The 13273-nt window shown below is 39.3% G+C and overlaps 1 protein-coding gene across 4 annotated transcripts; it reads left to right on the top strand.

Moving 5' to 3' along the window:
* Positions 1-69: 69 nt before the first annotated feature.
* KIAA0753 (KIAA0753 ortholog) lies at positions 70-12386 on the top strand. 4 transcript variants are annotated; one of them, XM_031059759.1, is made up of 15 exons: positions 70-262; positions 1057-1666; positions 2161-2267; positions 2555-2617; positions 3444-3659; positions 4732-4942; positions 5971-6167; positions 7310-7479; positions 8225-8314; positions 8488-8581; positions 8777-8950; positions 9975-10056; positions 10711-10831; positions 10972-11196; positions 11294-12386. In XM_031059759.1, exons 1-15 carry the CDS (start codon positions 173-175, stop codon positions 11409-11411), a joined length of 2568 nt encoding a protein of 855 aa, XP_030915619.1. In that variant the 5' UTR covers positions 70-172; the 3' UTR covers positions 11412-12386. The 4 variants fall into 4 exon arrangements, with proteins under 4 accessions (XP_030915619.1, XP_030915620.1, XP_030915617.1 ...); XM_031059760.1 differs by having other exon boundaries at positions 5968-6167; positions 8488-8572; XM_031059757.1 differs by having other exon boundaries at positions 5968-6167.
* Positions 12387-13273: the final 887 nt, after the last annotated feature.

Here is a 13273-nt window from a genome sequence, read left to right as displayed (position 1 = left end):
CGGAGAGGCCGCCCCATTCTGTCCGCGGCTGCTCGGGCTGGTTCTCCCTTTGTTACTCACATCAGACCCGGGATGGCTTTTGCCAGTCTGAAATAACAGTTTATTGTTCTTGCATTCACAGCTGTGATCACAAGCAAGGGATAGTAGCGAGATTTGCTCTCGAGCCGATGAGATGGTACCAAGCAAGACAGCGGTGTCTGATGATGCGTTTGCATTCACCAGCCAGCGATACAGGAATGAAGCTAAAGCTTTACAAACACAGGTACCATTTGCCGTCTGTAGCGATGCGGAATTGGTTTTCTTTGTGATTGTAACAAAAATGTGATTGTGACCCACTTCATGAGACAGCCCAGCAGGCAGTGCCATACCAGCTTTCCTCGTGCTGTCACACATTATCTTGACACTGTCCTTTAGTAAGGCTAGAGATCACAAACTATATGTGTAATTATTCTTAATTATCTGTTGTGGTTCAATCCCAGTAGGCAGCTGAGGACTTGTTCACCCTCTCTCAGTTGGGATGGGGAAGAGAACTGGAAGGCGAAAAGTATGAAAAGTTATGGGTTGTGATAAAGGCAGGTTAACAGGGAAAGCAAATGCTTTCCTTTTTGTGCGAAAACAAGGCAAAATAAGGAATTCATTCTCTACATCCTATCAGCAGGCAGGAATTCAGCCATTTCCATTACTTCAGCACATATAACAGTGACTTAGGAAGACAAATGCTGTCACTAGTCTCCCCTTTCTCCTTCTTCCCTGCAGCTTTTACTGCTGAGCATGATGCTACAGGGTGTGGAATATCCCTTTTGTCAGTTGGGATCAACCATCCAGTTGTTTCCTCTCTAGCTTCTTGCCCACCCCCAGGCTACTCAGTGGTGAGCAGGTGAGGAGCAGAAAAGGCCTTGACCTCTGTGAGCACTGCCTAGCAAGAATGAAAACATTGGTGTGCTGTTAGCACTTGTGTTCATCATAAATCCAAAACACTGCCATCATGACAGAGTTGCATCGCCTGCATATAGCATTCTGTATAACATCAGGGGTTTTTTTTTACACTTTGAACAGCTCCAGTTTAATAGAAATGTTCCTGCAGTTCCAGAGAACTTGGCTCTCAGATTCTCTCACCCCCGTCCAATTATAATAGAAAAACTGAAGGCATCCAGTGATCAGAGAAATCTTGTAGGAAGTGAGGACCTCAGCCTGAGAAGCTCTGGGATGTTTGCAGTGGTGTCTGAAGAGAGACTTAAATTGGCTGTTCGGCTGGCAAAAAGGGACATCAAACAAAGACGTCTCGAAGAACAAGTAAAACAGGTATTTGGAGATGTCGTCAGCACACCATTGTGGACCCAGAAATCACAACCACAGAAGACTGAAGTATTTGCAAGTCGAGAAAATAAAAATACCCTGAAGTCTCAGACTCAGTTGGCGTGTCAGCAGAGGCTTGCCCAGCCTTCCCGAGGAGAGTCTGCCAGCTCTGACACCAGCGTTCATCTCTGCCTTGTTAAGGAAGGAAAGCCAGTAGCAGCTGTTTTGGACTCTCCTCCCACCCGGGACACAGGACCAGACCACAAGCCAAATTTAAATAAAAAAGAACATCAAAATATGCAAGAAGTTCAGCGTCTGCAAAAAGAATTGAGGAACTATGTCCAGAAAATTGAAGATTTTATTAAAAAAGGTGTAAGACGGAACAGTAATTATATTATATAAATGATATAAATGTACACTAGTTTGTTGATTTTTTTCCCCCTCATTTTTTGGGTTGGATTAGAATTTGTATTTATGGCTGGACTTTTGAGAACCATCTATTTTTTTGAAAACTAAATAAAAGAATAGCTAGCCAGCTTAAGCAGTTGGTTCTTTTGTAATAACTAGCACGAGGTTTAACCGTTCCTAATTTTGAGTGCTTTATCTGCAACTTTGTCATAAAACTAATCATAGACATGATTTTTTAAATAACTAATGAGCTATATTGTATTAGACTGTTAAATAGAAACAGGATGTAGAGTTTACGATAACTAACTTGCATTACTGTTAAAGGAACCCCCACAAATATGTGGTTTGGTTCTGCATGGAAAAGGCTTTTTACTAAATGATGTCTGTTGTCATGACTTAATTGGCATTTTCACAGGTTAAATTAAGATATAAAACTTTATATGCTATGCTTTTTAGGAAGAGATAGAGAACTTCTAGATCCTGAAAATGAGCAGCGGCTTTGCACTAGGAGACAGCAACAAGCTGCACGGTCAGCTCGGATGCTGTATGTGCTCCAGCAGCAGGTAGGAACCATGATTTTAAGTTGGGATCCACAGGAACTTAGTTTGTTGTGATGAATTTGTCAGAAACTAACTGAAACAAGAGGAAGTCAGTTCGGTTATCTCTGAACTTCCATGGCATTCTAGTTCAGATCTGAATGGTGTGACTGATTTCCCTCATGGCTGGACAGAGAGGTGAACATCACTGTTGGAAAATCTCAGATGCTACAGTGAAGATCTATTGTTCATTTATAGACATGGAACTAATTCTGACTGACTTGCTCCTCTCTGTCTCCTTTCTTGATAAACAGGTAAAAGAAATTCAGGACGATTTAGAGAAACTGAGTCCTCATACAATCAAGCATACTAAAAAGGTAAGATGTAGTTATCCTTCAGGCTGTGACTTATCAACAGAATTTTCTGGATAATTGAGTTTGATTGTCTAGGGTGCAGCTAAGCCTTCTCCAGAAAGGAGATTTCCTTTGTATCTTACATATTTCATCTCATTCTTTGAGAAGTATGACTCACTTGGCCTGATACTGCTTTTTCTGCTTCTCCTCAGGTCTCGTCTGCAATAAATCAGAGGAAGGTGGTTGGTCTTCTGTGTTTATGTGCCTTCTAATTCCTTCTTCATTCCAGTTTCTTTTTGCAAGGAATTAACAATGTGTTCTACTCTTGACTGCTTTTTTTAGACTTCTGGTTGATGACACTCAGTCTTACCAGCCTTCTTTCTGATTTTCTTCTCTGCCCAGCAGCCTTCAGGGGGATGGCTGAGATCATGCCCACAGTCTAGCCAATGTTGCCCTGTTGTTCTCTTGTGCTTTTTCAATCACTTGCATTTTCTTCTGTAACAAAAAAAGGAGGATTGAGAATATTTTGGTTGTGCAATTTTAGACTCCAGCCAACTGTAAATGGCTATAGTTCTGTGTTGGCACAGGTGGTAGAAACATCATGACCTGATATACCCAGGCTGTTTTACCTGAGGCCAGCATGACATTAATAGGAGTATTCTTTTGAGGAATCTTGAGTAAATTACTTCAATGCCTGTTTTGTTTTGTCTCACGAATGGATTAATATCAATTAAAATTATTCCAAGCCTGAGCGTTTCTGCATGACATTTCAGCAACAATTCTTCCAGTAGTATAAGTATCCATAGAAACTATAGATATTAAAGCATCTATTTCTTTTTCATTTTTCCAGTCTCGAGCAGTATCCAGGTTGGCAGCAGCACATAGAGGAGCTGTACGAACCTTGCAGGCATTTGCCAGTCAGTTTACAGATCAAACAGATGAGCAGATTCCTGCCCATTACAAGGAACTGGGCAGTCTCATTCGTCAACTGTCTCTCTGCTCTGCCAAACTAGAAGGGGATTCTTCCATTTCTGAAGCTATCATAGACATTTTGCTGCAAGTTGAGGTAGGAAAAAATCATTTGTTTTTGCTAAGGCAGGAAAGAGATAGTGAAATATGAGATTGTGTTAATGAAATGGCAAAATATATTACTGGGTTTGTTTTTATTTCTTAAAGGCCATATTTTCTAATGTAAAAATGTACTTCTAATGTTCCTAAGTAAACATGCATACTAAACGCAGAAGCTACCTAGTGCTGGTCTTGTTGATGCTGTTCGTAGCTTTCTTGGCTGTCCTGGTAGAATGAGGACTGGTAGTGATAGTTGTAACAAAGCATCAGTTTCTAATTCATTAGTCATTTTCAGGACAGAGAGAATTCATTTTATACATAGGTGTGCATTAAGTGTTTTATTACTGTGGATGCATGCTTTAGTCATCAGCATCAGTGGTAAGCACCTGAGCATCTCATACGGTGTTGCGTGCAGAGTTGTCCAGGCAGAAGATAAAGTTGTGGCTACAAGAGTTACTTGGCTCTGTGCCCTTCAAATATCTTTTTTACTGATATCTGATGACTTACAACATGTCACTGGTATCACAGAGAAGTTCTGATTCATGTTGCCTGCTGCATAAATTTAAAAAAGCAATACCAGAGCCATAAGATACTTTCCTTAAAATACTGTTAAAACTGTAAGAGGTATGTTTTTAATTTTAGTGTTATGACCTGCTTATGAGAACAGTAAGAGTGCTAACTGCCTGGGAACAGAAAAGAAGGTAATGGTTTAAGTTTGGACATAGCATTGGAAGAAGTGTCTGTGTTACCATAGTCATGTGACCATGAAATTTTTGTTGGTCTGTAGCCCTTGAGTTCAATTCTTTTTGAGCATTCTGTAAGCAAATGGTTTGCTGGAGTCAGTTGTAAATACAAAAATGTAAGCCTTTTCAGGAAGATTGAAATAAATTATGTGAAAAAGCTTCTACATGAACAAGCTATCAGTCTGAAAAAACCTGAAAGTTATCGTCTGAAAAAAAACCAACAAAACAAAACCAGACCAAAAAAGCTCCAACTGCTTAGAATGAATTTGCTTTTCATTACATCAGATTTACTGAGAGAGTAATTAAAACTCTAAATATTTGGTGCAGGATCTGAATTCACTGCTGGAAAGCAAGCAAACACCAAAAACAGTGAAGAAATGCATTTCAGCTTCTAAGGCCAAATCTCCAAGGAACACTGAGACATATCCAGACAGAAAGCACTTTCTGTCTCCAAAAGGAGAAAACAAACCTCTCACCTTAAAGAGACAGCATGGACAAGAGCCTAAAAAACCTCCATGTGCCAGGAGTCTTTTGACTGGTTTGTATTTTGTATAACTAAATACATTTTTATCACTTAACTTGCCATCTGCAGTGCAAATCAGTCTAACAAAAACCAGGCTGTAGTTGTCTAACTGTTCAAAGTGAAAAGTTATTCTGTGTCTTTGGCTTAGAATTCCCTTGGTTGGTTCAGTTTCTCTACTTCTGGGAGCAGTGGCTGTTTTATCCTGGCCAGTTCATTACTGTTAATATCTTTTGCACAACAGTCACACTTTTGTACCTAGAGACACATGAACTGATACTTAAGCTGAAGACTTGGGGGTTTTAACCACTATCTTGCAGTGCAACTGTTTGGAATTGGCTTTCTATATCATTCTTTTGCTTTGGATATGAAAGGAAAGGAGCTTTATTCTTTCTCAAGGTGTTGTGATGTAAATATACCTGAAGTGTTTTGGCACCTCATGAAAGCCACTGTAAGTTCTTACATTATTATATAAACTATATTAACTGTTTTTCTTCTTTGTGGTGACTTTCTGACACCTCAGGCTGGTTTGTACTACAATAGTGAGTATTCCCTACTACCCCCAGGTAGCAGGAATTCCGTATGCCGAATTCCGGCAGTCCAGGCAGACAGTGTATAAACATGTAATGGTTTCCATGTGTCTTGCTGCCTAAAAGAAGATGCTTTGTTATCACCATCTAGACCTCATATAGCAATTGCTCCCAAAAGACTTTCCCATGACTTGCATATATATGTATATTTTCAAATATCTCTGTATGTGTAAATATGTATATGCACACAAACCTCAAACCTTCGTGTTCTTCAAAACAATGTAAGAAAGACAATTTTTTAATACTTGTCAGGAAATACAAGGCTAGAATTTTTCATTTTGTCTTTGATTTTTTTTTTAATTATAGTAGAGCTTAAAAATTCATGATAAGGTATGCCTAGCATAACAGAGGTATCAAATGTAGAAAAAAAGACAATTCTTGCCCCTTTCAACTTACAGTTAACAGTTCATATGTTTAGTATAGATAACCACTGACATGTTGCAAATATTTCAGCAGTTCAACAGGCAAACAGTTGTGCTCACATACTGCACAATAAATACCAAGAAGAAAGTGGCCCACCTATTTCAGAGAGAAATGCCACTTTGCAAGGAAGCACAGATGTACTGGTGAGAGCTAGAGCTGTAAAAAAAGAGTCTGTCCTTGAAAGTGCTGCTTTGAAGAAGAAAGGTGTGTTATTGCTTGCAAAACCACAGGTATGGAAGTGATAAATCATTCATGCTGTCTTCTACTTGTTTTCTGGGATTTGTTGTATAATATAAGACACTGTCAAAGCTTTTCACTTCCTCACAATATTGTTATTCTGAGCTAGGAGACATAGGGGGATAAACTATGTCATCTGCCTGTTATTGCTAGTGATTATGACTATTTTAGAAAATGTTTTTCTAAAACAGTATTTACTGGTCCTTGGAAGTACACTCTACAACTAGAAAGAACAACAGAATTGGTAAGGAAAACGCTCACTGAAACTAGTTTAATATTTGAAATTAAGGTGGTTTTTTCAATTTGAAATTAAAGCTGAAGTATCTTCCTCCTATGGTCATCCTCTATCACAAAAAATGCACTCAGCAGTAATGTTGTGCTAATGTTAGTCGGAGAATATAAGTTACTCAGGCTTACTTAATTGATAACAGGAATGATAAAACTTCACTATACAAGTTCTGGTTTCCGCTAAGTTCTTGCAACCAGAAAGAAGCTCCATAGTGGAACGAAAACAATTCTTAAAAGACTAGGGCTATATTTTGCTAAGAAGTGTATTTTTCTTTTATCTATTCCTCAGAATATCACTTTTAACTAGGAAAATCAAATCTGACACAGTAACATAGGTATATGCTTATGTAACTTTTACTGCTTCCTATACCTGTGGATCCGTGAGGATCATGGGCAGGAAGGTTAAGCATTTCAATAATTGATATAGAGGGGACGAGCCTAAGTGATCTTTTAACAGATGTGGGAATATTATAGTTTTGTGGCTGAATACAATGTTACCTTGGAAACCTTCTATTTGGATTCATAAATAGTTAACTATTTATAATAGATTTATAAATAGTTAACATAGAGTTTGATTCTGAAAAACCGAAAGTAAGCTTTTTCCCCAAGAAGAGAAACACTGGAAAAGCTGGAACTGTTTGCAAAAATAATAGTTGCAGGATTAAGCATGTGTTCTGTTCAGGCTCAGCTTTGCTTCCCTTTAAAGCACTTGTAAATCCTTCACATACATCAACTGCAGCAAAGCCAGCAGGCCTGATTTCATGATAAAGTCTGAAGCAGATGCCAAATTCTTTAAAAATTCAACAACTGGAATAGGTGCTTTTAATGTGATTGTGTTAATTTTAAGGGAATGCTGAAATCTTTAAAATCAAGATGGGCACACCCTCCAGGAAAGCACACCCGATTTCAGGAGCCAACTATAGCTTTCCAGCTGAAAGAGAACAAACGACCTGTTAAGGAGAGCAAAATGCCTCGAGTGCCTTCAAAGCCTGCACCTCGGTCTGTTTCACCGAAGCGGTATGTTTGCAGTCCCCTGGTGCCCACCTCTGCCCTGCTTCCCAGTGGAAATGCTTCTGGATCTGTGCTAGTGACTAGGATAGAGTTGGCCCAGCACATCTTGCTGTCACATAGCTCCTGTCCTTTCCCACTTGGCCCAGAGCAGCCCTATTTCCTAAAGCCTGGGAAGAGCCAGGGCTTTAGTCTTTTGTCTGAGTTGCTGCCTGGGAGTCAAGAGCAAACTGTGCAAGGTGGGGCAGTGACAAAACACAGGAGGAGGAGTGGGTATTCCCAGCACTGCATTAAGAAGGTAAACATTATCTCCCTGTTTCAGAAGGACAAGATACATATATTTGTCCCAGACAATAATAAAGTGCAGATTTGTTTACTCTAAACTCTGTTCAACATACTGTTAGACAGGGGCTCTCCAAATTTAGGTTGGTTTGGGACTGGTGTTTGTGGCATTTGAAGCTAGGAGATAACACGTGCTGGATCTCTTAGGCAGTGTCCATGGTAAGATGAGGAGCTCATTTCTCTGGACAGTATTTGTGGATAAGCATGTAGTTCCTGTTACAGCAGAAACATGATTCAAGATCCCTCATTCTCAACAGAATTTTCTGTATTTTATGGTTTTAAAGTCTATTAATTTTCTCTCCGAAGTTTCTTGTAACTCTTCCAAACTAATGCTGGAAATTACACTATTTCGTTCTTCAGTTGTTAGAATGTACATTTTGTAACTCTCTATGCTACTGTGCTATTTTTAAAGACTAGCAAGGCTTGAAGCAAGAAATTCAAGAGGAGTGAAGGTTCTAACTGACCTTTGCAGAGGAGAAATGGAAAAAATACAGAAGTTAAGGTAATGACTTTCTTTGAAAAATCTCATAAGAGGTGTCAGATCTGATATGAACGTCTCCCCACTCCCAACAGTGGGAGTAAATGTAAAAATACATTTATGTTGTTTGGTGTTTTAAATTATTGTTGGCATACCAGTTTTCAGAATGGCATTGTCTCACATTCTTCTTTGTGCAGGTCACAAACTGTTTCTCCAGACCAGTGTGCAGACAAAGCTGAGGAGATACAGGAGTGGTCAGAGCCTCCATTTGACAGGACACAGGTGGTACAGGCAAGCTCATGCCACTGGGTGAATGATGCCTTGAGAGCTGTCAAACATTTGTAAAGGGGCAGCAAACAGTTCATTTTCAACTTAATGCAAGTCACTTTTGTTTTGGTTTGGGTTTTTTTTCTTTCTTTCTTGTATTGGGTTTATGTCTTTTTGTTTTCTGTAACAGTTGTTTTTGGGATTTGTTTTTTTAAGTAGCAGGTTGCAACAAATGCAGATATTCTGAGTGAAAAGCTATTGGATGATCTTTTGGAAGATACTGCTCAGGAACTGTGGAGCATGGATCAGCATGATAGACTCCAGGCTGAGGCCCTACCTGTGGGTGACACTTATAGCCTGGAGTCGATGTTGCAAAGAATGGAGGAAATTGAAGTAAGATTTTCTGTCTTGCTTAGTCTCATCAGTGTCAATTTCTTATTTACTATTCTTTGATTATAATAGCTGTAAGTATCTACATTCTTAAATGAAGCAAGGTCTGACTAGATCAGTGTATGAAATCAAAGACCTGGATGGAGTTTGTGCTTCCAGAAGACACAGTGTAAGGACAGAAGCAGAGTGTTTGATTAATGTGTTGCTGTAAAGTTGGCAGACCCGATTTTGCATCCTATCTCAATACTTTGTGGCTTAAATCTTTGTGTGTGAGTGGGAGAATCAGTATGGTGATTATGTTGATTGTCTAGCAGAATGGAAAGTATATTAATATTAATTTGAATTTTTCCCTTTTGTGCGCTATAGAATCTCAGCATTCTAGCAGCAAGACCATCTTGAGGAAATATGCTCTAGCAATCCAAAATATTTCACAGGGCAACATGAAGAAGTCAGACAAATACATGGTTATCTTTGCCTTTATTCATCTTTCTATATAAATATTCTTAAGGTTATCATTTACTTGACTTGAGTTTTCTCATATATTTCTTTCTTGAAAAGTGTTCTTCTATTTTTTCATAGTGTCTGGTATGAGTTCCAGTTTGACCTTCCTGTTCTCTGAAATTTATTATGACTTAGAACTACACAGTTTAGTGCCATTTACTCCTAGAGATCTGTTCATCAGTTGGAAGTGTGAAGTTGCAGTGTCCTTGTCCCTGAGGCACTGGAGCACACACTTGGATTCACTGTTGGTGAGGCAGGAGCAGCTTGAGGGCCCTTCAGTTGTTTGGCTAAGGGCTGTTGGTCTGAAATGGGAGGAGTTCCCATGGGACTGGCAATTAGTTTTGTATTTGAGAATGACATTCTGAACAAGAGAACAGTCTGTGTTTTCAGTCCCCCACCTCTTTGCCAGCCAAAGTAAGGCTGCGTAGCCCAAGGAGGATCCTGGCTTGCTTTGCTGTCAGCGATAATCCATTCAGCTGAGCTGCCAGGTCCATGGCTGACTGGCTGCTGTGTGTGTTCACCACAGATGTACCAGGAGGCTGTCCGCAGGAGAGTCACACAGATTGTCTACAGTGACTCCCACTTCTGGGCCCAGCAAGACAACATGGGTAATTGTCTTTTTTAATACAACTTGGTTTCCCTGTAATCTGTAGGTTTAAATTCAGGTGTTTTGAAGTCAAGGTAATTGGATTATGTATGATCAAATAGCACCACTTGGACATGTTTTTTACCATAGGTGCTTCTTTCAGAGGACAGTTTCTAAGATGTAGTTCTAAAATCAGTACTTTATCAGCACTCCTTTTCTTTATCCTGTGGTTTGATTGAGTAGCACAGTGAAGCTACATTGATTTTCCATTGGATCACATACAACTTTACTGAAACTGTATTGTTAAACACAAGTTGGAAAACCTCCCAGTAAGACTGGTGAAGATTTACCCCAAATCTTTATAGATTCTTTTTCCATGTCTTGGATTTATCACTGAATTTGAGAGACTGTGCTATTTTTACAGTGGTATTTTCTGTCTCTCTGCTAGAAGTACCCACTGGCAGCACAAATGATTTATACTATAGGTAGTATTTCTAAAATGCTCAGCTTTAATACACTGAGCTGTATTTATGGTTTTTTCTAATTTTGAATACTTTACTTACCTGGAGGACTTCCCCTTAAAAGAAACAAAAGTGTTTGTGAGGACTTAACCTGCAGCAGATGTAGTTTTTCTCTTTCAAAAAACCAATTTAAAATAGTATTTTCTTCCTTCTAGAACAACAAATGGCATCAACAGCTAGAAAACTTACACCTCCTCATCCAGTTCAGATAACCAAATTAATAAGACATGGAGAGCTGGAAACAGACATTTTATTTGAGAAACCTTTTGACAGCACGTAAGTGGAATACTTGGCCCTACACTAAACTGTGGTGCCTAAGATCTCTGTGGCTTCATGACAGTATTTTCATTACACTAACTCTTCAAAAAGACAATTAAAAATTTAGCTCTCTCTTGATGATTATTTTATCTTTTCAGTGATATTGATGAAAATAAAGAAGCAGAGGAGAAATTCCAGACTGGAAATGATATTCTGCAGCCCTTGCTTCTGAATTCTCTACAGAAAGCATATTCTGTGTCTCTCTCTGTGCCAAGCAATGTGCTCCAGAGCATCTTGGATTATAACAGCAGATACAAGCATCATTTAAAGCTTATTTCCCATGAGGCTGTGGGCAGTTTCGATCCATGGCAGATTGCTGAGAGGTATATGAACTGTCTTTGTGGTTTGGAAGTGAAAGACTGGAATTTGAAAGATGACTTTCTGAACCTTGTCTCTTTTTTTGCCCTCTTTCTCCCTCAGTCTCGCAGAGCAACTGACAGAAGAAGCCCTGTGTGACGTGGCAGCAGAGCTGCAGGATGTTTGTGAGGACTATGCAGAAGCTGTATTCACATCTGAGTTTTTGCAGCCGGTGCAGTGACTTCTTTCCCACCTGTCCCATCAACATCAGCCTCAGCCTGTGAGATTTTCTGCACTGGATCTCCACCAAAGATTAATTTTAGTTTTTTTATAAAGCCATTATAATAATGTTTTCCTTTTCAGAAAGGACTTCCTTACTTTTCCTTTTATTGGCTAATCACCTTAGCACATGCTACACTGGAGTGAGTTCTTTTGGAGATGTAGCAATCCAGTGAAGGATTCTCATGGCACAGCACAAATATCCAAACACTTATCACTGGCTGTACTTGCAGGCTTGCTTGGGCTCTTGCCATCGGCTTCAGAATGGAGTTCCTGAGTACCTCTAGTACCTAATGCACAGGCAAAAGGAGACCTTCCAATAGAAGCACGTAATAGAGATCTTTCTTTTTCTTAAACTAGTCTAAAATGTTACATTTTTATCAGCATTTAGTGAGTGATTCAACCCCACATTCCTTTCTCTTAAGAATCCCATTGAAATCAAGAACAACAAAATAAATGAGCAACTGGCATTTCTGCAACATTAAATTAACTTGTTTCAAGTAATCAGGGTACTAGTTTGGATTATGTCTGGAGTCAGAGCAGTGACTAATAATTACTTGAGGTAACCCAAATAACATATGACAGTCTGTTTCCTTTGTCAATTTTTTCCTCCAATATTGTTCAATCTATAACACATTCATTTTTAATCTTCTAAGATTATTTTTATTTCCTCCAATTAGAACATATATTTTAAAAGTAATTTAGTTTCTCTTGAAGCCTTCTTTACTATTTCAACTGTCTTCAAATTTACATCAAATGTAAATGTTACTGCTGAAGTGGAACTTTGCTGGTATGTGATTTCTGTAATTTAAACCAGCTGATTTCTAAAATTGTAAGTGAAAAACACTAAAGCAATAGTGTCTCTCTGTATATGTATGTGTGAAAGTATTTTGAAGATGTTTTATTTTTTAATAAACAGTTGTTTATTATCACTGAACACAGTTTTAATTTAAGATAACTTCCCTCTGAATCCATTTGGAATAGCGCAGCATATTCTATGATTCTGTATATCCATGGTCTTTCTCTAGGATTGCTTTCTTTGATGGCTTAGTGACACTGTAGCACCTTTGGGAAAGCAATCCTTGTCAAATCTTTTAAACAGGACTTGTGTCCAGCAGCAGAGGCAGTGTGGCTCGAGGGCAAACTACAGCATGTACTAGCGCTGTCACCCATAGCTGGGGGAAGGTGAACCATAGTTTGCTTGCAGCTGGCTCTGGAGGTGGGAACTGCTGGGTGTTCTGGCTATTCCACTTAAGGCTCAAGCAAAACCACTTAGCTCGCCATGTTCTCAGGGGTATTTGCTGTGGCTCTTGAATGAACTGCTGAGCAATACCCCTAGCAAATCATGCAATTATACCTACCAAGTCGGTGTTGGCACAGAGCCTTTAGGTTGCTTTAGGACTTGGTTGGATTATGTTTGCTTAGTTCTTTAATTGTAGGATTTTTGGGGCAAAACTTTTGTTCACTGCCCTTTATTCAGTGGTATTCTGACACACTGCAATAACATACAAACCCTCCCAAGATCTCTGCCAGCCCCCTCCCATCGTCTCTACAAGAAGGGCTGTGACTTAACTCATTCCTTAAGATTAATTTCTCCCGGTTATTGGGGGTTCTGGAGAAGTTCGCTTTTCTGCTTTTAGAGACATGCTGCTAGTGAGGCTCTTGAAGACGGACGAACCCTCTAAGTTCCCTAATTCAGCTTTCAGCAGACTCTAAGCCACTTGCCTATGGCTGACTTAAAAGGCAGCTTTGCAGTTGTTCCGCCACTGCATTGACACGGGGCTTGGCAGCACCCGGAGGAATTTTGCTGCTCAAATCCAGAGC

This window comes from Geospiza fortis, unplaced genomic scaffold (genome assembly GCF_000277835.1).
Source record: "Geospiza fortis unplaced genomic scaffold, GeoFor_1.0 scaffold538, whole genome shotgun sequence".
In the NCBI taxonomy this organism is placed as follows: Eukaryota; Metazoa; Chordata; class Aves; order Passeriformes; family Thraupidae; genus Geospiza; species Geospiza fortis.
This window is presented reverse-complemented; position numbering and strand designations above follow the sequence as displayed.